Source organism: Quercus lobata, chromosome 4, assembly GCF_001633185.2.
Source record: "Quercus lobata isolate SW786 chromosome 4, ValleyOak3.0 Primary Assembly, whole genome shotgun sequence".
Classification (NCBI taxonomy): domain Eukaryota; kingdom Viridiplantae; phylum Streptophyta; class Magnoliopsida; order Fagales; family Fagaceae; genus Quercus; species Quercus lobata.
This window is the reverse complement of record NC_044907.1, coordinates 95,573,447-95,599,088: the sequence shown is the minus strand read 5'-3', so window position 1 is coordinate 95,599,088 and position 25,642 is coordinate 95,573,447. Positions and strand designations below refer to the sequence as shown.

Below are 25,642 nucleotides of genomic sequence, written 5' to 3'. Positions count from 1 at the left end.
TCAATTTCTTTAAAACCTTCTTTCTTATTCCTGTATATGTTAAAATACTTAGTAAAAAAAAAAAACTAGAAGGATGGAATCCCCAAATCGACTAAAACTATTAAAATGTCCAAATTACCCATAACAAAAGACGCAGATTTGCATCTCATAGTCGAAGCTGCCCTTTAATTTTAAACAACATTAATCAAACCTGAGAATAAATTCCATTCATTTTAAAGTCAAATTAAGGACTAAGAACAAAATTTCAATTGAATTATATGTGATAGAATGGTGTCAGTTCGGTGTAAGATTGTGATTCAACTTGGTACCCCACACTACTTATACAAACAATTCTAACATGATTTTGGATGATTATGTGATGCAAGATAGTATTGACGTTGAGAAACAGACAGAGTATACGTTTTTGCCGAAAATCGAGAGAAACCTTATGATGATGATGAAGGCGGTGGGAAACGAAGTTTAGCAAGCCTACCATTGACCAATCAGATTGCATATTTACTTTCTGCATGAACGTCACTGTCAAATATATGAGAAGAACAACAGCACAGCCAAAGCAAAGCATAAAAACGATGGAAGCATTTTAGAGCAATTATTATATCTTTTTCTATCTCTGTTCCCACTATAATCTGATCTGCTCTGCTGTTTGGACGATGGACTAAAAACAAGAAGGATTTCGGATTCCACAGGAATTGGGATTCTAATTTCGTTAGCATAGACATTCGTGAGTCACAACATGAAGCTCACAGGTATATCTAGCTACTAGTTCTTTTTTCCAGCAATTGTATCTTCCTCTAAAAGGGATAGCTAGCTACTCGTTCTTTTTTTAGCAACTTGCAAATGAACTGAGTTGTATATAAATGTTGATTTCAGAGTTCTTACCAACACTAACGGGAACACCAGCATAGTAAGAGGCATGGCTCTTGGATACTCTTCCATTATGGAGGTTAATTTGCTTTCCTCCCTTTTCATTTTAAGTGCAGTTGTAAGGATTCTGCGTTTGCTACTAATCTACTATCACTATCAGCAGCGCATCACAGGACCTCAAACTCTGTATTAAAACTGATCATTAATTTGGCTTTAATTCTTTATCGTTTGGCACCTTTTTGGCCCAAAATGAGATCAAATATCTTTGGTTTTTCCATATATAAATAAATATGAAATTGGCATCATTCCTCTTTTTTTTTTTTTTTTTTTTTTTTCATGAATTTGAAATTTTGAAGTTTTGAATGGGCTCTCTTTTTAACAGGTCAGTGCAGCATTGAGTAAAGAAGGTCTTGGAGCATCCAAACTCCTCATTGGAATTGATTTCACTAGAAGCAATGAATGGACAGGTTTGTGGAGTAAATATAATGATATCTTTTTGTTGATATTCCATTCATTAATGTAAGAGTTATTGATGGTGAAAAAATTGGGATCCCCTGTTTATAATTGCACCTACAAAACCCTGGGGTGTAATCTGACTTGTACCAAAAACAATTACTATGTTCCTCATTATCCTCTCGAAAAGTGTTTTCTCAATTTTAAGGATAATGCATTATAAGACTTGACATTAGATAGTGCCGGTGAAGAAGGCATTCTGTGAAGGTCATTACATCTCTAACAAGCGTTTATTGGTTTAACAATAATGTGATATCATATATTTTTGAAAATGGTTTGTATTTGATTTGTATCGCCGGGAAACCAATGCATCAGTTTTGTTATTGAAGGCAAGGTGTCGTTCAATAACCGGAGCCTGCATGGCATTGGAGATGCACCTAATCCATATGAGAAGGCCATCTCTATCATTGGAAAGACTTTAGCCCCTTTTGACGGAGACAACATAATTGCTTGTTTTGGTTTTGGTGATGGTACTGTTGGGCTTTGTGGAGCCTAGTTTTGTTTGATCCGGTTTGACGACCCAACCCGAATAATGTTGCGTGGTTTTTTAATGGGAGATTTACTGAAGCTTAGTCCATGGAGCGGAGACTTGGGCCGATAGGCCCAAAATTTTTGGGCCCGTTTAGCCTATTGTGGAACCGCCTTTTGTAATTAGGGTTTTTTAGTATGGTGTTATTGCCGTGTTTGATATAGAGAGAAAATATTGTAGCCGCAAGGAGTACTCTGTATTCTTCCCTAATAATAGTGAAATCTCTGCAACTCCGTGAACGCAGGCAAATTGTCGAACCATGTAAATACTGTCTTGTGTGTGTGATTGTTTTTTTCTTTGGTGTGTGTTTTCTCTATTTTTTTTGTTTCTCACAGGTTGGGATTTTGGTTAAATTCCCTACAACTGGTATAAGAGCCTAGGGTTAGGTTTGAGTGGGAGCAATGGCAGAGGAAGTAGGAAAGGCGTTTGGAATAGAAAAGTTTGATGGCACAGACTTTGCGTATTGGAGGATGTAGATTGAAGATTATCTTTATGGAAGGAAATTGCATCTGCCTCTTTTGGGGACAAAACCTGAGAGTATGAAGGCTGAGGAATTGGCGCTTCTTGAAAGACAAGTTCTAGGAGTTATTAGGTTTACTCTGTCTAAGTCTGTTGCACACAATGTTGTAAAGGAGAAGACCACAGCAGATCTGATGAAGGCTTTGTCCGGTATGTATAAAAAGTCGTCCGCAAATAACAAGGTGCATCTGATGAAGAAATTGTTCAATTTGAAAATGGCAGAGAATGCATCAATAGCACAACATCTGAATGAATTTAATACTATCACAAATCAATTATCGTCTGTAGAAATTGATTTTAATGATGAGATTCATGCTCTGATCGTTTTGGCTTCTTTGCCAAACAGTCGGGAGGCAATGAGAATGGTAGTAAGCAATTTTACGGGAAAGGAAAAGCTCAAGTACAATGATATTCGAGATTTAATTTTGGCTGAGGAGATTCGCCGAAGAGATGCAAGCGAAACCTCAGGATCTGGTTCTGCCCTAAACCTTGAGACAAAAGGCAGATGTAATGACAGAAATTCAAATTGGGGCAGATCAAAATCTAGAAATTCTAATCAGAACAGAAGCAAATCTAGATCAGGCCAACAAGTACAATGCTGGAACTGTGGGAAAACGGATTACTTTAGGACGCAATGCAAAAGTCCTAAGAAGAAGAATGAAAATAATTCTACTAATGCTGTAATAGAAGAGGTAAGGATGCATTACTTCTTGCAGTAGATAGTCCACTTGATGATTGGATTTTGGATTCAGAAACTTCGTTTCATACCATTCCACATCGAGAAATCATACAGAATTATGTTGCGGGTGATTTTGGTAAGGTGTATTTGGCTGATGATTCAACCTTGGATGTTGTAGGTATGGGAGACGTTCGGATATTGTTGCTCAATGGATCTGTTTGGTTACTGGAAAAGATTCAACATATTCCTGACCTGAGGAGGAATCTAATTTCTGTTGGACATATTGATGATGAAGGACATGCAATACTATTTGTTGGTGGTACTTGGAAGGTTACAAAGGGACCTAAGGTATTGGCTCGTGGAAAGAAGATTGGTACTCTGTATATGACCTCATGTCCAAGAGACACAATTGCAGTTGCTGATGCAGGTACTGATACAAGCCTATGGCACCGCAGACTTGGTCACATGAGTGAGAAAGGGATGAAGATGCTGCTGTCAAAAGGAAAACTACCAGAATTGAAGTCCACTGATTTTGACATGTGTGAAAGTTGCATCTTAGGAAAGCAGAGAAAGGTGAGCTTCTTGAAAACTAGCAAAACACCGAAGGCTGAAAAATTGGAATTAGTACATACTGATTTATGGGGGCCTTCTCCAATTGCATCCCTTGGAGGTTCAAGGTACTACATCATTTTCATTGATGACTCAAGTAGAAAGGTATGGGTTTATTTTCTGAAAAATAAATCTGATGTATTTGAAACTTTTAAGAAATGGAAGGCCATGGTTGAGACAGAAACAGGTTTGAGAGTAAAATGTTTGAGGTCAAATAATGGAGAAGAGTACATAGATGGAGGGTTTAGTGAGTATTGTGCTGCACAGGGAATTAGGATGAAGAAGACTATTCCTAAGACACCACAGCAGAATGGTGTGGCTGAGCGCATGAACAAAACTCTCAATGAGCGTGCTAGAAGTATGAGGTTGCATGCTGGACTACTAAAAACTTTCTGGACTAATGCTGTTAGTACTGCAGCTTACCTGATAAACCGAGGACCATCAGTTTCTATGGAGTTCAGACTTCCTGAGGAGGTTTGGAGTGGTAAAGAGGTAAAGTTTTCACACTTAAAAGTTTTTGGTTGTGTTTCTTATGTTCATATTGATTCTGATGCTCGTAGTAAACTTGATGCAAAGTCTAAAATATGTTTTTTCATTGGCTATGGTGATGAGAAATTTGGCTATAAGTTTTGAGATGAACAAAACAAGAAAATCATCAGAAGTAGAAATGTGATATTTAATGAACAAGTTATGTACAAGGACAGGTCAACTATAGTGTCAGATGTTACAGAGATAGATCGAAAGAAATCTGAGTTTGTCAACTTAAATGAATTGACTAAAAGTACTGTCCAAAAAAGGGGTGAAGAAAATAAGGAGAATGTAAATTCACAGGTAGATCTAAGTACATCTGTAGCTGAAGTTCATAGATCTTCTAGGAACATTAGACCTCTACAGTGTTATTCACCTATTTTAAATTATCTCCTGTTGACTGATGGTGGTGAGCCAAAGTGTTATGATGAAGCCTTGCAAGATGAGAATTCAAGCAAGTGGGAGTTAGCCATGAAGGATGAGATGGATTCCTTGTTGGGGAATCAGACATGGGAACTGACTAAATTGCCAATAGGAAAGAAGGTTTTGCACAACAAGTGGGTATACAAAATAAAGAATGAGTATGATGGTAGCAAACATTATAAGGTTAGATTAGTTATTAAAGGGTTCCAGCAGAATGAAGGCATTGACTACACAGAAATATTTTCTCCAGTTGTGAAGATGTCAACAATCAGACTGATACTGGGAATGGTGGCTGCAAAAAACTTACATCTTGAGCAGTTAGATGTGAAGACGGCATTCCTTCATGATGACTTGGAGGAAGACCTTTACATGGTTCAGCCAGAAAGGTTCATTGTTCAGGGATAAGAGAATCTAGTCTGCAAACTGAAAAAAAGCTTGTATGGCCTAAAACAAGCTCCAACACAGTGGTACAAGAAATTTGACAGTTTTATATATAGAATTGGGTTCAAGAGATGTGAAGCTAATCACTGTTGCTATGTTAAGTCTTTTGACAATTCTTACATTATATTACTGTTGTATGTGGATGATATGCTTATTGTAGGGTCTAGCATTGAGGAGAATAATAATCTGAAGAAGCAATTGTCCAAACAGTTTGTAGTGAAGGATTTGGGAATTGCAAAACAAATCCTTGGTATGAGAATCATTAGAGACAAGGCTAATGGTACATTGAAACTTTCACAGTCAGAGTACGTGAAGAAAGTTCTCAACAGATTCAACATGAATGAAGTTAAACCAATAAGCACACCCTTAGGTAGTCATTTCAAATTAAGCAAATAACAGTCACCGAAGATAGAAGAAGAAAGGGACCATATGAGCAAGGTGCCCTATGCCTCAGCTATTGGCAGCTTGATGTATGCTATGGTGTGTACAAGGCCAGACATTGCACATGCAGTAGGAGTTATGAGTAGATTCATGAGTAGGCCTGGAAAGCAGCATCAGGAGGCAGTTAAATGGATTCTGAGATATCTGAAAGGTTTATCAGATACATGTCTTTGCTTTACAGGTGCAAGTTTGAAACTGTAGGGTTATGTAAATGCTAATTTTATTGGTGATATTGATAGTAGAAAGAGTACTACTGGGTTTGTTTTTACTTTGGATGGTACAACTATATCATGGGCTTCAAATCTATAGAAGATTATTACTTTGTCTACTACAGAAGCTTAGTATGTTGCAGCAACTGAAGCTGGAAAGGAGATGATTTGCCTACATGGTTTCTTAGATGAATTGGGTAAGAAGTAGAAGATGGGCATTCTACACAGTGACAGTCAGAGTGCAATCTTTCTTGCCAAAAATTCAGTTTTTCATTCAAAGTCGAAGCATATACAAATAAAATACCACTTTATCTGTTACCTGGTTGAAGATAAACTGGTAATACTTGAGAAGATTTGTGGATCTAAGAACCCGGCAGACATGTTGACTAAGGGTGTCACTATTGAGAAGTTGAAGTTATGCGTAACTTCAATTGGTCTTCTAGCTTAAGGATAGGAGGATGAGTTGCAGGGATGAGGGATTGTTTCTTGGAGGATAGCGGTTTGATGTTGGTAATTGAACTAGTCTCCAAGTGGGAGATTTGTTGGGCTTTGTGGAGCCTAGTTTTGTTTGATCCGGTTTGACGACCCGACCCGACCCGAATAATGTTACGTGTTTTTTTAATGGGAGATTTACTAAGGCTTAGTCCATGGAGAGGAAATTTTTGGGCCCGTTTAGCCTATTATGGAACTGCCTTTTGTAATTAGGGTTTTTTAGTATGGTGTTATTGCCGTGTTTGATATAGAGAGAAAATATTGTAGCTGCAAGGAATACTCTGTATTCTTTTCTAATAATAGTGAAATCTCTGCAACTCTATGGACGTAGGAAAATTGCCGAACCACGTAAATACTATCTTGTGCGTGTGATTGTTTTTTTCTTCGGTGTGTGTTTTCTCTATTTTTTTGTTTCTCATAAGTTGGGATTTTGGTTAAATTCCCTACAACTGGTATCAGAGCCTAGGGTTAGGTTTGAGTGAGAGCAATGGCAGAGGATCGACCTCATCAAACTATCCACGCGCTCTCACGCGCCGCTGAAGTATTCTGCCTCATTGTCTATGTGCCTCATGCGCTACACATGCCGCCATCTCTACTGTTGCTGACGTCACTCTGCCACGTCAGCCCATCCAGGTTGCTTCTGACGTCATTTGTTGACTTTGACCTGGTTAACTGTTAACATTTTACCAGAGTTGATTTTTTGCAGTTCAAGTGCTCCTTACCCAGTTTTTCACGTAGATTTCATTTTTGCAGTCCATTTTTGCATATTTTGCTTCTAAATGAAGAATAAGAACAGGTCTTCTTCTTGTTGCAATAATCGTCGCCAACAATCCAGCAAACATTTTTGCAATTCTTGCAAACGTCTTGGCCACAATCTTGAGACTTTCTATCATCGCAACAAATCAGCTATTTCAATTTCTGCTGCAACTGTTGCTAACACTGAGAGTGTCCAACCAATGGCTCCTATCTCTGCACAGTCTAAGTCTTCAGGTCGCACTTTCACCATGTCCACAGATGACCTTAAAAACATCATCGCTAATGTCATTCGTATGGTTGGTAATGCATTTTATTCCTCTTCTCTCTCAGCTTTATTTGGTATGTCTCCTTCCTCTTGGCTTATGGATTTTGCTTGTTGCAATCACATGACACCTCACTCGTCCTTATTTTCTGAACTTAAACCTGTACCACACCCTCTTAATATTCGCACAGCAAATGGTTCCACAATGTCTGGTCATAACATAGGTTCTACTTCGACCTCCAATTTCTTGGTTCTTGGGGTCTTTAATGTTCCTGACCTTTCTTACAATTTATTTTCTATGGGACAATTAGCTGAGTTAAGTTATCGCATTATCTTTAATTATTTTGGGTGTATTGTGCAGGATCCAAGGACGGGGCAGGAGCTTGGGACCGATCCCAGAGTTGGGTGTATGTTTCCCATGGACAACCTTCGTCTTCCACTTGTTGCTCTTGTTTCTATTGTTGCAGCTGCTGCAATTTCTTCTATTCCTTCCCTTATATTTTGGCATGCTCGACTTGGTCACGCATCTTCTTCTCGGGTACAACAATTGGCTTCTAGAGGTTTGTTAGGTTCAGTGTCTACAGAAAATTTTGATTGTGTTTCATGTCAATTAAGAAAACAACTAGCTTTGCTTTTCAAAATTAGTGAATCAATATCCATTGATATTTTTGACCTTATTCATTCTGATGTTTCGAGGCCTTCCTCTGTTTCTAGTATTGGTGGATCTCGATATTTTATTGTCTTTGTTGATGATTACTCTTACTATAGCTGGATTTTTAATATGAAACATCGTTCTGAATTGTTGCAAGTATATTCTAATTTTGCAAAAATGGTTGAAACTCAATTTTCCAAACATATCAAAAATTTTCAATCTGATAATGCTCTTGAGTACACTCAATATGCTTTCTAAGTTATTTTGCATTCCTATGGCACTGCTCATCAACTAACTTGTCTAGGTACCTCTCAGCAAAATGGTAGAGCTGAACGAAAATTTCGTCATATTCTTGACACTGTTCGTGCTCTCCTTCTCTCTGCCAAAGTTCCTGCTCCTTTTTGGGGTGAAGCTACTCTTCATGTTGTTCATGTTATTAATCGCATTCCAAGTCCTGTCATCCAAAATCAAACTCCATATGAGTGCCTTTTTGGGTCACCTCCAGACTATCACCACCTTCGTTCCTTTGGTTCCGCTTGTTTCGTTCTTCTTCAGCCACATGAGCATAACAAACTTGAGCCTCGGTCAATGCTTTGTTGTTTTCTTGGCTATGGCAAAACTCAAAGGGGTATCGGTGTTATGATCCTGTCTCTCATCGTCTTCATATCTCCTGCAATGTTGTCATTTGGGAACATCGACTGTTTGTTGAGCTTTCTCACTTCCGTACCTCCTTATCTTCCTCCTCTGTCTTAGATCTTTTTTCAGATGAGGCACATATTCCCTCTGTAGCTACTTCTAATCCTCCTTTAGTTACTCCTGATTCTCTTGTAGACTTCTCTGTTCAACCACCAGATATCATTAATCCCTTTCCTAGTTCACCATTTAATGAACAGGTGGAAGATGAACAGGTCGAAGACGAGCTACCCAACCCCAACCTTGAGCTTGGGTCCCTTGCTCCTACTGTGCCTGAAGATCTTGCACAAGACATTCCACCTCGTCACTTAAATCGGGTAAGATCCATTCCTACACATTTACTTGACTATCATTGTTATACTACCCTTGCTACACTACACGAGCCTCACACCTATCGTGAGGTTTCCATTGACTCTTTATGGTAGATCGCAATGAAAGAGGAACTTGATGCATTATCCAAAAACCATACTTGGGATTTGGTGACACTTCCTCCTGGGAAATCTGTGGTTGGTTGTAAGTGGATCTGCAAGATTAAGACTCGCTCTGATGGGTTCGTTGAGCACTACAAAGCTCGCCTTGTTGCTAAAGGTTTTACACAGGAGTATGGAATTGATTATGAAGAGACCTTTGTTTCGGTTACTCATATCTCATTTGTTCATGCCTTCTTAGCTGTTTCTGCTGCCATTAAATAGGACCTTTTTCAGATAGATGTCAAAAATGCATTCTTTAATGGGGATTTAAGTGAAAAAGTTTATATGCAACCTCCTCCTGGTCTCTTTGTTGACTCAAATAAGGTTTGTCACCTTTGACGTGCATTTTATGGCCTTAAACAAGCTCCACGAGCTTGTTTGCCAAATTCAACTCTACCATCTCTCGCTTAGGTTACATGGTCAGTCATTATGATTCTACCCTATTTCTTCGTCGCACTGACAAAGGCACTATTTTACTTCTCCTATATGTGGATGATATGATCATAACTGGTGACGACTTCAATGGCATTCAAGAACTCAAGGATTTTCTCAGTCAGCAGTTTGAGATGAAAGATCTTGGACATCTCAGCTACTTCTTGGGTTTTGAAATCACTCATTCTACAGATGAACTTTATATTACTCAAGCCAAGTATGCTTCTGAACTCTTGTCTCGAGCTGGACTTACTGATAGCAAGACTGTTGATACTCCAGTTAAGCTTAATGCGCATCTAACTCCCTCAAGAGGGAAACCATTGTCTAATCCCTCTCTTTACAGATGCTTGGTTAGCAGCCTAGTTTATCTCACTGTCACTCGTTCAGACATTTCCTATGCTGTTCACCAAGTGAGCCAGTATCTGTCTGCTCCACGATCGACTCACTATGCTGCTATTCTGCGTATTCTTCGATACCTAAAGGGCACTCTATTCCATGGCCTTTTCTACTCTACTTAGTCTCCTCTTATTCTCTGTACATTTTCTGATGCTAATTGGGCATGAGATTCCACTGATTGTAAGTCCACCATTGGTTATTGCTTTCTTCTTGATTCTTCTCTGATTTCTTGGTGAACCAAGAAACAAACTCATGTGGCCCACTCCAGTATTGAAACAGAATATCGTGCCCTTACTGATACCACATCTGAGCTCCTTTAGCTACGATGGCTTCTCAAAGACTTAGGTGTGTCTACATCCTCTGCTACTCATCTTTATTGTGACAATTAGAATGCCATTCATATTGCTCACAATGATGTCTTCTATGAACGGACTAAACACATCGAGATCATATTGTCCATGGTGCTCTCAAGCTGATCTCAGTCTCCTCTAAAGATCAACTTACAGATATCTTCACCAAGTCACATCCTAAGGAATGTTTTCGTACTTTAGTTGACAACCTCAAGATGTTCTCACATCCACCTTGAGTTTGAAGGGGGCTGTTAACGTGTATAGTGTTGTGCGCTTTAGGCTCAACTAGATTACTTGTATAGCACACATTCTTATACTACACTCTTACTTGTATAGCACACATTCTTGTACTACACTCTTACTTGTATTGCACTCATATGCCTCCTATATAAAGGCACTCATGTATATTCTTTGAGAGTGAAAAATACAATACTATTGGATTCAGTATTTCTAATAGTAACTATGCTTCTTTTGGTGCTAATAAATTTGATATACTCAAAAAAAAGGGGGGGGGGGGAACATTTTTTTTTTTGCCTTGCACTCTGAATTGTTGGCTATGATTGTTTCGAATGTTTCAAAAACTTGTTCATATACTCCCAACCTAATATTGTTTGTAGTGTATCATTAAAGAAAAATGTTGTACTTTACATTAAAAGAAAGTGTTGAACAAATTAATGAGCTTTCCTAAGTCTTAACTCTAAAAATTTAAAGATTTTGTACTGTATAGCTTTCATCTCCTTTATTTTCAATAAATGTTGTGCAATAATTTACAACCGTCTTTTTAATTAAGAAACAAGTGGATCTGGAAGAGAAACTGGCATCGAAGTATCAATGATACATTAAACACAATTGCTTAAGTAATGTTAGAAATACTGAATGCGATAGTATTGTATTTCTCAAAACAAAGAATATACATCAGTGCCTTTATATAGGATGCATATATGTGCAATACAAGTAAAGTGTAGTATAAGTACAAGTGTGCTATACAAGTAACCTAGATGGGCCTAAAGCCCATAACATAATATACATTAACAGCCCCCCTCGAACTCAAGGTGGATGTGAGACCAGCTTGAGGTTGTTAACCAAATCACGAATGCATCCCTTAGGAAGTGACTTGGTGAAGATGTCTGCAAGTTAATCTTTGGAGGAGACGGAGAAAAACTTGAGAGCACCATGGACAAGATGATAACGGATAAAATGACAATCAATCTCGATGTGTTTAGTCCGTTCATGGAAAACATCATTGTGAGCAATATGAATGGCACTCTGGTTGTCATAATAAAGGGGAGTAGCAGAGGATGTGGACACACCTAAATCCTTAAGAAGCCATCGTAGCCAAAGGAGCTCAGATGTTGTATCAGCAAGGGCACGATATTTTGCTTCAGTACTGGAGCGGGCCACATGAGTTTGTTTCTTACTTCGCCAAGAAATCAAAGAAGAACCAAGAAGAAAGTAATAACCAGTGGTGGACCTACGATCAGTGGGATCTCTTGCACAATCAGCATCAAAAAATGCACCGAGAATAAGAGGAGACTGAGCATAATAGAAAAGACCATGGAAGAGAGTGCCCTTTAGGTATCGAAGAATGCGCAGAATAGCAGCATAGTGAGTCGATCGTGGAGCAGACAGATACTGGCTCACCTGGTGAACAGCATAGGAAATGTCTGGACGAATGACAGTGAGATAAATTAGGCTGCGAACCAAGAGTCTGTAAAGAGAGGGATTAGACAATGGTTTCCCCCCTGAGGGAGTCAGATGCACATTAAGCTCAACTGGAGTGTCAATAATCTTACTATCAATGAGTCCAGCTCGAGACAAGAGTTCAGAAGCATACTTGACTTGAGTAATATAAAATCCATTTGTAGAATGAGTGATTTCAAGACCCAAGAAGTAGCTGAGATGTCCAAGATCTTTCATCTCAAATTGTTGACTGAGAAAATCCTTGACTTCTTGAATGCCACTAAGGTCATCACCAGTTATGATCATATTATCCACATACAAGAGAAGTAAAATAGTGCCTTTGTCAGTGCGATGAAGAAATAAGGCAGAATCATAATGACTAGCCATGTAACCCAAGCGAAAGATGGTAGAGCTGAATTTGGCAAACCAAGCTCGTGGAGCTTGTTTAAGGCCATAAATTGCTTGTCGAATGTGACAAACCTTGTTGGAGTCAACAGAGAGACCAGGAGGAGGTTGCATATAAACTTCTTCACTTAAATCCCCATTAAGGAATGCATTTTTGACATCCATTTGAAAAAGGTCTCATTTACTAGCAGCAACAACAGCTAAAAGGGCACGAACAGATGAGATACGAGCAACCGGAGCAAATGTCTCCTCATAATCAATCCCATACTCCTGTGTAAAAACTTTTGCAATGAGACGAGCTTTGTAGCTCTCAATGGACCCATAAGAGCGAGTCTTAATCTTGTAGATCCACTTACAACCAACCAAAGATTTCCCAGGAGGGAGTGTCACCAAATCCTAAGTATGGTTTTTAGATAATGCATCAAGTTCCTCTTTCATTGCAATTTGCCATAAAGGGTCAGTGGAAGCCTCACGATAGGTGTGAGGCTTGTGTAGTGTAGCAAGGGCAGTGTAACAATGATAGTCAAGTAAATGTGCAGGAATTGACCTTACCCGAGTTGAGTGACAAGGTGGAATGTCTTGTGTAAGATCTTCAGGCAGAGCAGGAGCAGGGGACCTAAGTTTAGGGCTGGGGTTAGGTAGCTCATCTTCAATCTGTTCATCTTCCACCTATTCATTAAAGGTTGAACTAGGAAAGGAATCAATGATATCGGGTGGTTGGACAGAGAAGTCTACAGGAGAGTCAGGAGCAACTACAGGAGGATCAGGAGCATTTACAGAAGGAATATGTGCCTCATCTGAAAAAAGATCTAAGACAGAGGAAGAAGATAGGGGGGCATGGAAGTGAGAGAGCTCGACAAAGAGGCGATGTTCCCAAAAGACAACATTGCGGGAGATACGAAGATGATAAGAGACAGGATCATAACACCGATACCCCTTTTGAGTTTCGCCATAGCCAAGAAAACAACAAAGCCTTGACCGAGGCTCAAGTTTGTTATGCTCATGTGGCTGAAGAAGAACAAAACAAGTAGATTCGAAGGAATGAAGGTGGTGATAGTCTGGAGGTGACCCAAAAAGGCACTCATATGGTGTTTGATTTTGGATAATAGAACTTGGAATGCGATTAATAGCATGAACAACATGAAGAGCAGCTTCGCCCCAAAAAGGAGCAGGAACTTTGGCAGGAAGAAGGAGAGCACGAACAGTGTCAAGAATATGACGAAGTTTTCGTTCAGCTCTACCATTTTGCTGAGAGGTACCTGGACAAGTTAGTTGACAAATAGTGCCATAGGAATGCAAAACAGATTGAAAAGCATATTGAGTGTATTCAAGAGTATTATTAGATCGAAAATTTTTGATGCATTTGGAAAACTGAGTTTCAACCATTTCTACAAAATTAGAATATAATTGCAATAATTCAGAACGATGTTTCATATTAAAAATCCAACTATAGCGAGAGTAATCATCAACAAAGACAACAAAATATCGAGACCCACCAATACTAGAGACAGAGGAAAGCCCCCAAACATCAGAATGAATAAGGTCAAAGATATCAGTGGATATTGATTCACTAGTATTGAAAGACAAAGCTGGTTGTTTTCCTAACTGACATGAGACACAATCAAAATTTTTGGTAGACACTGAACCTAACAAACCTCTAGAAGCCAATTGTTGTACCCGAGAGGAAGATGCGTGACCATGTCGAGCATGCCAAAGTGCAAGGGAAGGAATTGAAGAAATTGTAGTAGTTGCAGTAATAGAAATAGGAGCAACAAATGGAAGACAAAGGTTGTCCACGGGAAACATACGCCCAACTCTGGGACCAGTCCCAAGCTCCTGTCCCGTCCTCGGATCCTGCACAATACACCCAGGATAATCAAAGATAATGCTATAACCCAACTCAGCTAATTGTCCCACAGAAAATAAATTGTAAGAAATGTCAGGAACATTAAAGACTCCAGGAATCGAGAGGTTAGAGGTCGAAACAAAACCTATATTATGACCAGACATTGTGGAATCATTTGCTGTGCGAATATTAAGAGGGTGTGGTGCAGGTTTAAGTTCAGAAAATAAGGACGAGTGAGGAGTCATGTGATTGCAACAAGCGGAACTCATAAGCTAAGAGGAAGGAGACATACCAGATAAAGTTGAGAGAGAAGAGGAATAAGATGCATGACCAACCATACAAATGACATTGGCGATGATGTTTTTAAGGTCATTTGTGGACATGGTGAAAGTGCAACCTGAAGACTTAGAATGTGCAAAGATAGGAGCCATTGGTTGGACACTCTCAGTGTTAGCAACAGTAGTAGCAGAAATTGAAACAGCTGATTTGTTGCAATGCTAGCAAGTCACAATATTGAGGCCAAAACGTTTGCTGGATTATCGGCAACGATTATGGCAACCAGAAGAAGACCTGTCCTTATTCTCCATTTAGAAGCAAAATATGCAAAAATGGATTGCAAAAATGAAATCTACACGAAAAACTGGGTAAGCAACACCTGGACTGTAAAAAAGTCAACCCTGAAGAAATGTCAACGGTCAAAGTCAACCCTCTGTCAAAGTCAACGCAAGTCAACGGTATGGTCAACGCGGGTCAACGGCCTAGTCAACAATGACGTTAGCTGACGTGGCGGGTGACATTAGCAGAAGAGTGGATGATGATGTCAGTAAATGACGTGGCAGAGATGACGTCACCTAGGGCTGACATCAACAGGTGTAGATTTGGCGTGTGGATAAGACAGTTGGCGCGTGGAGCACATGAGATTTGGCGCAGAATCGTTAGGTGGCGCATGACAGTGTGTGTGAGCTCCGATGGAGGTCAGGTTTCCACAAGATGGTAGATCAGCAGAGGACGATCTTATTGGTACCTGCAAAAACATAATCGGGGCAAGGATCACAGCGGTGACGGTATGGCAGTGGTCTCGAGACTTTGAACGATGGCAACTGCAAGTCCGGAACCAGAGATGATGATTGAAATGCATCAGAGGTTTAACGGCGAATGGCTGCAGCAGTAGTTGTAACAGCGGAAGCAATTGTGAGTCTGGAATAACACCAATGAGAGACAAGACTGCAAAGAAAAAGTCAAAGCGATGGCTCTGATACCATATTAGAAATACTGAATGCGATAGTATTGTATTTCTCAAAACAAAGAATATACATCTGTGCCTTTATATAGGAGGCATATGTGTGCAGTACAAGTAAAGTGTAGTACAAGTGTGTTGTACAAGTAACCTAGCTGGGCCTAAAGCCCATAACATAATATACATTAACAAGTAAAAGCAATGGTGTTGAACTAAAGGAATTTAAATTATAATTTTATTGTCCAGGTCATATCCGCTCTCAATTGTTCTGGTCAGAGTCAGGGATGGACCTTGGGAAGACATGAAGAACTTTGGAGATGAGCTCCATGCACGTAAATGTCAAAATTTCCAGGTATTGCAGTAGTAGCATACAATTAACTTTGAATACCATATGTGTTGAATATAATTCATGCATTGAATTCTAAATAATATCTTTTCTTTGTATGTAGATGGTTAACCTTGCTGAAATTATGTCTACAAATGCAACATTCACTGAGAAAGAAATAGCTTTTGCTCTAACTGCCCTAATGGAGATCCCTTACCAGTACAAAGAAGCAGTTGAAAATGGCATTCTTGGGTAGGGTTCCTTGTTCATGCCAAATTATAATATTCAATTATTTGGTCAAAATTTTCTGAAATGAGATCTCTGGTGTGCATAATGGAGGTAGCCAATAATTTAAATGAGAGTAAAACCTTAATACTTATAGTCTGCTTCTGAACCCAATTTGTGGATGAAATATAAATGTCAGGTAATTGAGTTTGAACTAGTTTGTGAATGTTTTCTAATCTGCATCTACTCTATTGGAAAAAAAGACACGTGACAGGAAGAGCAGAGCAAATCATTTCACGCCCTCCACCAGTTCCTCCAATTTGTGAGACAAGCAACTCCTTGGTATGATTATGATACAGAGTGTGTGTGTGTGTTGTTTTGTTTTGTGATTTTTAATGAATCAAAATCTTATATAAACGAATCAAGAAGAAGAAGTTTCTCAAAAAAAAAAAAAAAACGAATCAAGAAGAAGTTACCCCACTAAATGTACATATCACTTTAACATAGTAAGAGGAATGGCGCATAGCTACTCTTCCCTTGAGGAGGTTATTTTGCTTCCCTCTTTTTTGTCTCTTTTCATTTTAAATGCAGTGATAAGGATTCTATGTTGACTACTATCATTATCAGTATGCAATGGTTTAATGATAATATATATATATATATATATATTTTTTTTTTTCATTTATTAAATGACTTTAGTTGGACTCCTCTGTTTGATCGTGAGTGAAATGTGATTTTTTGGGGGTTGATTTTGTCGATGACCTCAAACTCTGTATTCAAACTGATCATTTGGTTAGAAATTTGGTTCTTAATTCCATTAATTATTGTATGAGTTATTGATGGAGCAAGAATTGGGATCCGCTGGTTAATAATTGCATCCTACAAAACACTGGGGTGTGTTGAGATATCTAAAGCTAAGTCTGCAATTGGGAAGTCCCAACGGCTAGTTTTTAAATCTCAAGAACAGTGCAACTGCAACGGCTAGTCATCTAAACGATGTCGTTGTATTTATTTCTAGTTATGTTGTTGTGTAAGCCAAAACGCTGTCGTTCTACTAAGCACATTAGTGAGTCTATTGTCAGTTGAGATTAGGCGGGAAAGGTCGTTACTTTTAGCTCCACCTTTCACGGATCCATTCCGTGATTTCAGGATTGGTTAATTAAGTAGTTACAGTCAATTCTATGTATAAATACGGACAGTTGTAATGCAAATCATTCAAGCAAACATTTAGAGAAAATTCTGGAGCTTTTTTTTCTTCTCTCTGTTTCTCTCTCTCTCACTCTTTCCCTCATTTTCTGGTTTCCTGTGATTCTGAGCTCTTTGTTGCATTGTTATTCTTTGTTTGCTTCATAATTTTTTCAATCTTCCAGACCTTAGTTCAATTTCTTTCAGGGTGTAATCTAAATTGTGCTGAAAATGATAACTATATACCTTATTAATTTCTATTCTAAAATTATGGATAATACATTATGAGACTTGACATTAGATAGTGTTGGCGAAGAAAGCATTATGTGAAGGTCATTACATCTCTGACAAGCGTTTATTGTTTAAACAATAATGTGATATCATATATTTTTGAAAATGGTTTGTATTTGATTTGTATATCCGGATGTCAATTCATCATTTTTGTTATTGAAGGCAAGGTCTCATTCAATAACCGGAGCCTGCATGCCATTGGATATACATCTAATCCATATGAGAAGGCCATCGCCGTCATGGGAAAGACTTTATCCCCTTTCGATGAAGACAGCTAAATTCCTTGTTTTGGCTTTGGTGACAGTATGTCTAATCCTCTAAAGTTGAACATCTGGAGAAGTTTCTATTATTTTCTAATATGAACCCTGGATTTATTTTCTGTTATAGAGACAACTCATGATCAGGAAGTGTTTAGCTTTCACAGTGATCATTCACCTTGCCATGGTCTTAAAGCAGCTTTGTCCTGCTACAGAAAGATTACTCGAAACGCAAAACTTGCTGGTTGGTTTTTTGTTCATTTATTTGAAAGCTGATAATTTCATTAATTTTGCTCCCTGTAACCAAACCCATGAACTCTCTTCTGGTTTGCAAGTCCTGTCTATAATATTTGTTGAGATTAACAGATTCATTTATGTGCTTAATTGTGTTTAAGGGCCAACTTCTTATGCTCCTGTATTGCTTATCATTGCTGATGGCCAGGTAGAATCCAAAGTCCTCCTTTTTGCTCTCTCTCTCTCTCTCTTGAACTCAGAAATTGTTGCATACACACAATCTTTCTAATTTGGAGTGATGTCTTGTACTGTGTAGGTTACAAGAAGCAGCGATATAAGTGATAAAGAACTAAGTCCACAAGAAGAGCAAATACTCAAATCAATTGTCAATGCGAGGTAGAGCCTTGCAGGTTGATGGAATTTAATTTCTTGTTTCAGGCTTCTGTTAAATCTCTCTCTCTCTCTCTCTCTCTCTCTCTCCCCCCCCCCCCCCCACCCCTCTCTTTATCTTATAGTTTATTTTCATTTGTCTAAAATGGCATGGGTAAAACTTGGTCAGAGCTATTTTGAAATCCTTGTGACTAGGGTTGAGGAGATTTCTGACTTGAAATATGCATCTGTCATAAAGCATGTTTGCTTGGACAAAGTGTGCAAGCAGAAAGTCTATTTTGGCCCAATGGGGTTCATCAAAATTTGCCGGGTAAAAAGGAATTTTTGGTCAATTGATGTTCCCACCGATTGTTCTAGGTTTATGAAGAAGCTTCTTCTATTAAGTTGATGGTGAAATTCTTGTTTTGGAAAATAGTGGGTGATGGCAAAGGCAACTTTTTTTAGTATGACATGGCCATCCTTGGAAGGCCTTTATGTCTCCAATTGAGGAGGAGATTCTTAACAATGCTGTCATATGAAAAGTAGATAAAGTTTCTGACATTATATTGGATAGAAATTGAAATTGGTTAATTCTGGCTTCCTGGCTTCTAATCCAAAAACCTGCTTCAGCTAAGGAGAATGGTTTCTTGTACCTTCGATCTCAATATTGCTAGGGATAATGAAGTGAGTTGGGTCCCTAATCAACATTCTGATAGGGATACTGTTAGAAATGCCAATGATACTGTTGTAAGGCTTAACTTTCTGTTCGACAATTGGCTATTCAGCTACTCTGAATAATTTAGTATAAGTAAGTTATGTGCGAAGCACTATGTTGTTGGTCATTTCAGTTTCTAAGTTGTGATGGGCAATAAATTTGATTTACTAAAAAAAAAAAAAAAGGGGAAACATTTTTTTTGCCTTGCACTACATGAATTGTTGGCTATGATTGTTTCGAATGTTTCAAAAACTTGTTCATATACTCCCAACCTAATATTGTTCGTAGTATATCATTAGAGAAAAATGCTGTACTTTACACTGAAAGAAAGTGTTGAAAAAGTAAATGAGCTTTCCTGAGTCTTAACACTAAAAATTTAAAGATTTTGTACTGTATAGCTTTCATCTCCTTTATTTTCAGTAAATGTTGTGCAATAATTTACAACTGTCTTTTTAATTAAGAAACAAGTGGATCTGGTAGAGAAACTGACATCAATGTATCAATGATACATTAAAGGCAATTGCTTAAGTAAAAGCAATGGTGTTGAACTAAAGGAATTGAAATTTTAATTTCATTGTCCAGGTCATATCCACTCTCAATTGTTGTGGTCAGAGTCGCTGATGGACCTTGTGAAGACATGAAGAACTTTGGTGACGAGCTCCGTGCATGTGAATGTCATAATTTCAAGGTATTGCAGTAGCAGCATACGATTAAGTTTGAATGCAATATGTGTTGTATATAATTCATGCATTGACTTCTAAATAATATCTTTTCTTTGTATTTAGATGGTTGACTTCACTGAAATTATGTCTACAAATGCGACATCGGCTGAGAAAGAAAAAACTTTTGTTCTAGTTGCCCTAATGGAGATCCCCTTTGTAAGGACCCCATCCCAACTGTGTAGATATTGTTCGCTTTGGGGCCCATACCTCTCACGGTTTTGTTTACGGGCACACGCGTCCTCACGTGTGGGGCCCACACTTCCGGCTAGGGCATGGCTCTAATACCATCTGTAACGACCCCACTCCAACTATGTAGATATTGTCCGCTTTGGGGCCTATACCCGTCATGGTTTTGTTCTTCCCTAGGTTGCGCTAGGGAAAAGGCCTTTACACATTAAAGGGAAGTCATTCCTTATAAGCACATCTCCATGTGCTTCCCTAAGTGATGTGGGATTCCATGGATTGCAAGACTCCCTTTTGGGTCACTAAATTGTAGTGACCCAAAAGCGCAATTTAGGGAAAAACAAAACCGTGAGGGGTATGGGCCCCAAAGCAGACAATATCTACACAGTTGGGGCGGGGTCGTTACAGATGGTATCAGAGCCATGCCCTAGCCGGAAGTGTGTGCTCCACACACGAGGATGCGTGTACCCGTAAGGGGGGTGGATTGTAGTGATCCAAAAGAAAGTCTTGCAATCCATGGAATCCCACATCACCTAGGAAAGCACATGGAGATGTGCTTATAAGGAATGACCTCCCTTTAATGTGTAGAGGCCTTTTCCATAGCACAACCTAGGGAAGAACAAAGCCATGAGGAGTATGGGCCCTAAAATGGACAATATCTACATAGTTGGGGCGGGATCGTTACACCCTTCTAGTACAAAGCAGCAGTTGAACTTGGTATTCTTGGGTAGGGTTCCTTATCCATGTCAAATTATAATATTCAAGTATTTGATGAAAACTTTCTGAAATGACAGCTCTGACGTGCATAATAGAGGTACTTGAACAGCCAATCATTTAAATGAGGGTATAACCTTAATACTTATAGTCTGTTTCTGATTTTGCTATTAAGGGAGGGGGGCAGGGGGGGGATTCTGTTTCATGGTTCCAGTTGTTCTAAACCCAATTGTGGATGAAATACAAATGTCATGTAATTGAGTTTGAACTAGTTTGTGAATGCTTTCTAATCTACATCTATTCTATTGGAAAAAAGACATGTGACAGGAAGAGCAGAACAAATTGTTCCACGCCCTCCACCAGTTCCACCAACTTGTGAGACAAGCAGCCCCTTGGTATGATTATGATATAGATTGTGTGTGTGTGTGTGTTGTTTTGTTTTGTGATTTTTAATGAATCAGAATCTTATATCAAAGAATCAACAAGAAGTTACCCCTCTAACATATCAATACTTCCTAAAAAGAGAGGGAAACTAGCTCACAGAGGTAGAAAAGTACACATCACTTTAGAACAGATAAGGGAATGCCTCATTTACTTTCCATCTACTAGATTGTGCACATTTTTTCCTCAGTTTTGAAGTGGCCTTGATGAAATCTGTGACACCTCTGCATTCAAATATTATAGGGCAGCCCCTCCACACCCCCCCCCCCCCCAATCCAAAGTGATAGTGTGTTTTGCAATGAATTGAGCATGTCACATATTTATTTATCATTGCCATGAGTCCATGACACATACACTGAGCTAGGTTGCTAGGGAATTCCATTATAATTATATAAATATGAAATATTTGATTTATCTATACACATCGATTCTTGTGCTTCCAACAGAGATCAAGGATGTGTGTGCTAAAGGGGGTATGTTTTCCAGAGATTAAGATTGATAAAATGGAGTCCAATATTGTTCGAAGTATTTGGGGATGCCGTGGGTACAGCTTGGGAGGTTTTTGTTAATATGGGAAAAGGGTACTGGAGGAAGTTAATAGGGACATTCTTGCTAGCTTACTTGCTAAAGAGTGTTGAAGATGGCTGAGTGAGTGTGTACCAGGGTGTCTCACCCAAATGAAAATAGTATAAGGAGTCTTACATGGGATTGATGGGAGTAGCTAAGGGGTGTGAGAGAGAGGTGGGACGCAGCTTGGTGTAATGCGGGTGAATTCAATGTCATCAGATACCTGAGTGTGAGGTTAAGGTGCAATAGGTTTAAATGTTTGATTTTTCTGACATTATTGAGGAGTTTAATATGATTGATTTGCCACTTGAGGAGGGGTATGTACAGGTTGTTGGAGTCTGGTAGAAGCTAATGTGATGACTGTTTTTTCTGGAGTTTTATAGGCATTGTAAGATTGACAAATCCCATAATGATACTTTTATTGCTTTAATCCCTAAGAAGAGAAATGCTGTTAATATTAAATATTTCCATCCTATTAGTTTAGTGAAAAGTGTGTATAAATTATTGGTGAAGGTGTTGGCTAATAGGTTGAAAATGGTACTAGATAATCTTATTTCTAAGTTATAAAATGCCTTTGTTGGTGGTAGGCAAATTCTTGACTTGGTCCCAGTTGCTAACGAATGCTTGGATAGTTGTATCATGAGTCGATTCCTAGCATGATTTGTGTAAGTTGGATATTGAAAAGGCTTATGATCACATTAGTTGTGATGCATTCATCTATTTGTTGGGGAGGATGGGATTTGGGGAGAAATGAAAGGGTTGGATTCATTCTTGTATTTCTGTTGTTCACAGCTTCTTTAGTAATTCATGGAGATTAAGACAAGATGACTAGTTATCCATTTTGTTCTTTATATTGGTTATGGAGGTTTTGGGTCTCATTCTTTGTTTGGACTGCAACTTTGGAGAAAATTCTTACTTGTGATAATCTAATCAAGTAGGGATATACCTTAGTTGGGTGGTGTTGTATGTGGCTGTGGAATGGAGAGATGATAGATCATTTGTTGATTCACTATTATGTTGCTTATTGTTTATGCAGCCTGGTGTTTATAACTTTTGGGATATTTAACTTTTGTTTGGGGGGAGGAATTAGATCGGGGCACCTTTCAGCAAACTAGAACATTGTACCGCTTTCTTTGATGTGGCTACTGGCTATTGTGCAAGGATTGAAATAGTCATACTTTTGAGAATACAGACAGATCAAAGAATCAAGTAGAAGCATTGTTGATGCACTTTGATTGGTCTCGAGCGTGTGGTCTTACAAACTGTAGCACCCTCACACTCACACACTTCTCTTTTGTTTATAATTTTTTGTAATTCTTTTTGGTTATGAAGTGCTCATCATTAAGAGCATTGATTAACCTATTTTATTAATGAATGCTTTATAACTTATCAAATATTTATATATGAAATTATGCATTATTAGTAAGAGTGAACAAATGCTCTACCTTGGCTAGTTTTTGCCTTTCAGTATAATGGTCTAACTTGTCCAAGCTAGTTTTTTGATCTACATGACATGAGTTATGCTCACTGGTTTGATACGTTTTGGATCACTTATTTATTTTCTGCACAATTTGCTTATATAGGTCTGCCCTATTTGTTTAACGAATGCAAAGGAGTTGGCCTTTGGCTGTGGGCACCTGGCGAGCTGAACTAAACTCATTTATATATTGTGCTTTTCACCTCCTCCTGATTTACATGGTAATGCAATTTTTTTTTTACTAAAGTTATTTCATTGCAGACTTGTAGAGACTGTTCAGAATTGAGCATCTGTCCAACGTTCCGTGAACCCATCACAAGTAGACAAGGGGTGTACATCTAGTGACTGCTCCCACAGAATTGAAAATGTTTGAACCTTGTGTGGGGGAGTTCCCCTCTCTCTCTCCCATCAATGAGATTATACAGGTACACTATAGATTAAATGAACATTACACTGCAAATTGAATTTTATTGCTTACCTTGTTATTTTGATTTGGTAGCATGGGATTGAATTCCAGGCCACGTGACAAGGTTCAATTTTCACGGAATGGATTCTATACAACACCATTCTTAAGAAAATTCTTCATTATTTATAAATAGTTGTTCATTTTCAATTATTCTCAGATTTTGATAGTTTTTAAAGCTTTTACAGATTTTTGCAAACCATTAGAGGAAAAATTCACACGAACCCTCGAGATTGCTACTATAGAATCCATGCTTAATTGTATCATGAAAGTAATTTAACTTTGAATCCATTAACAAACTCAATTGAGTGGAGGCCAATATCATCTAAAGGAAAATAATTAACACTCGCTTGAAACTTGAAGGACTAATTGTGCTCACAGGATAAATTTCAAGGACTAATAGTGTAATTTCTCCTTTTTTATATTTTATATAAAAGTTTTATCAAAACCTTTTTAAATTTATCCATTAACAAATACTCTAAGGGTACTCATTAACTGGACCTGTCTAATAATAATAATTAGATAGTGGGTGTGGAAGAAGAGAATTTAAACCAAGAAATTTTTATTGAAAACACAAAATTATTAATTACAATAATGGTCTTTTGTGAATCTATTAACTATTAGAAAAGTTATTCAAGGGTAAAAGACCTTGTTCAATGGCAAGAGGCTCACCGACAATATGAACAAGTTTGGTGTGGGTGCTGTGCATGATTTTCCATACACCTTAATATATCTAATTGAAGCCATGACTCATGACTCAAAAAATGAATTCCATGAAGCTGCGGTTCTATATAACAATATGTTTTGTAAGTTTTTATTGAATTTAAGCTTTAGCAACATCTTGTTCTGCTTTGACTAAAATTAGGTTTTGGTTTTTTTTTTTTTTAATTTTTTTTAAAGAAGTAATAATTGTTAAAGTATTGGATTTTTATATGTAATAAAGGGTGTGAGTTTGACCAACATGTTGGTCTTGGGCCAACATGACTCAGGGCATGGGTTTGAGTTCCCCTATTAGTAGCGCGTTGCAGTTCCTTATATCCCACCTATAAACTATTCACCTACCACACCGGTAACTATGGCGTGCAGCTCTAGCCTAGGAGTGGCTAGGGTTTTACTATGGTCATGTTTAGGTAAAAAAAAAAAAACCATACTAGTCATCCCTTTCTAACCATTTTTTAAAAAAAAATTACAAAAAAAAAGGGTGAGAGTTTGTGTTTTATGACTTGTTTCACCTTGAAAATTTACAAAGCATTTCGCAAATATAAAGTAATATAAACACCAATAAAATAAATAAATAAATAAATAAAAACTAAGGAAATTGATGGAAATGTGTTTTCTTGAACATGTGCTTGTGTGGTATACTTGAACATGTGTGACGTTTTTGTTTTGCTTATAATATGATAAAAAAAAAATTTAATAGGATAATTACAAATTTAAAGAAAATTTTTTTTTTTTTTTTTTTTTGAGACAAGACAATGTTTTTAAGCAGTCTCAAAGTTATATTATTTTCAAGATTATTATCAATTTCCTACGCTATATGTGGTGCCTTGAAACGTCACTTCTTGGCAGTTTAAAGATGTGGTCGGCATTGACTATAACTTTACGGAGTCATCTTCTTGGCAGTTTAAAGACTTCACAAAGAAACGGGGAACATGATTTTTTTTTATGGGAAACGGGGAACATGTTGGCCCCCTTGTGGAATTTCATAAAGAAATTTCATACCGGCTTCTTTCCTTTGCACTTCATTTTTTCCTCCTTTTCATACCAGCCTTTTGTTTTCCTTGAAACAGCTTTATCATAATTTGATAAATGAAACTTCCTTACCTTTTCCCAAAAGTCCAATTTGATAAATGAAACTTATTTTTTTCTAAAAGTCCAAAACTTAATATGAACCACATTTAAAGATGAATTTATTAATTATAATTTTTTAAATGATAGATATTATAGGTTCATAAAAAACATCAATTTGTTTTGATGTAATCGAGATTCGAATTTAAGTGACTTTTTTAGTAGTTTTTTTGGTTGAGGCAGCGAGAACTCATGAATTT

The 25,642-nt window shown here is 37.9% G+C and overlaps 1 protein-coding gene across 1 annotated transcript; it reads left to right on the top strand.

Moving 5' to 3' along the window:
• The first annotated feature begins 337 nt into the window (after nucleotides 1-337).
• LOC115986234 (E3 ubiquitin-protein ligase RGLG4-like) lies at nucleotides 338-23,594 on the top strand. Its single transcript, XM_031109085.1, has 12 exons — nucleotides 338-393; nucleotides 871-943; nucleotides 1,247-1,331; nucleotides 1,707-1,847; nucleotides 17,840-17,953; nucleotides 18,105-18,151; nucleotides 18,260-18,339; nucleotides 19,610-19,715; nucleotides 19,813-19,905; nucleotides 20,628-20,659; nucleotides 20,963-21,041; nucleotides 23,393-23,594. Exons 1-12 carry the CDS (start codon nucleotides 338-340, stop codon nucleotides 23,471-23,473), a joined length of 987 nt encoding a protein of 328 aa, XP_030964945.1. The 3' UTR covers nucleotides 23,474-23,594.
• Nucleotides 23,595-25,642: the final 2,048 nt, after the last annotated feature.

Excerpts from the sequence above, each read along its gene's own strand:
- LOC115986234 (XM_031109085.1), top strand. The coding sequence starts at position 338 with ATGATTTTGGATGATTATGTGATGCAAGATAGTATTGACGTTGAGAAA. Across the intron at positions 394-870 it reads GACGTTGAGAAACAGACAGA|AGTTCTTACCAACACTAACG; the intron begins GTATACGTTTTT and ends TGTTGATTTCAG. Across the intron at positions 944-1,246 it reads GATACTCTTCCATTATGGAG|GTCAGTGCAGCATTGAGTAA; the intron begins GTTAATTTGCTT and ends TCTTTTTAACAG.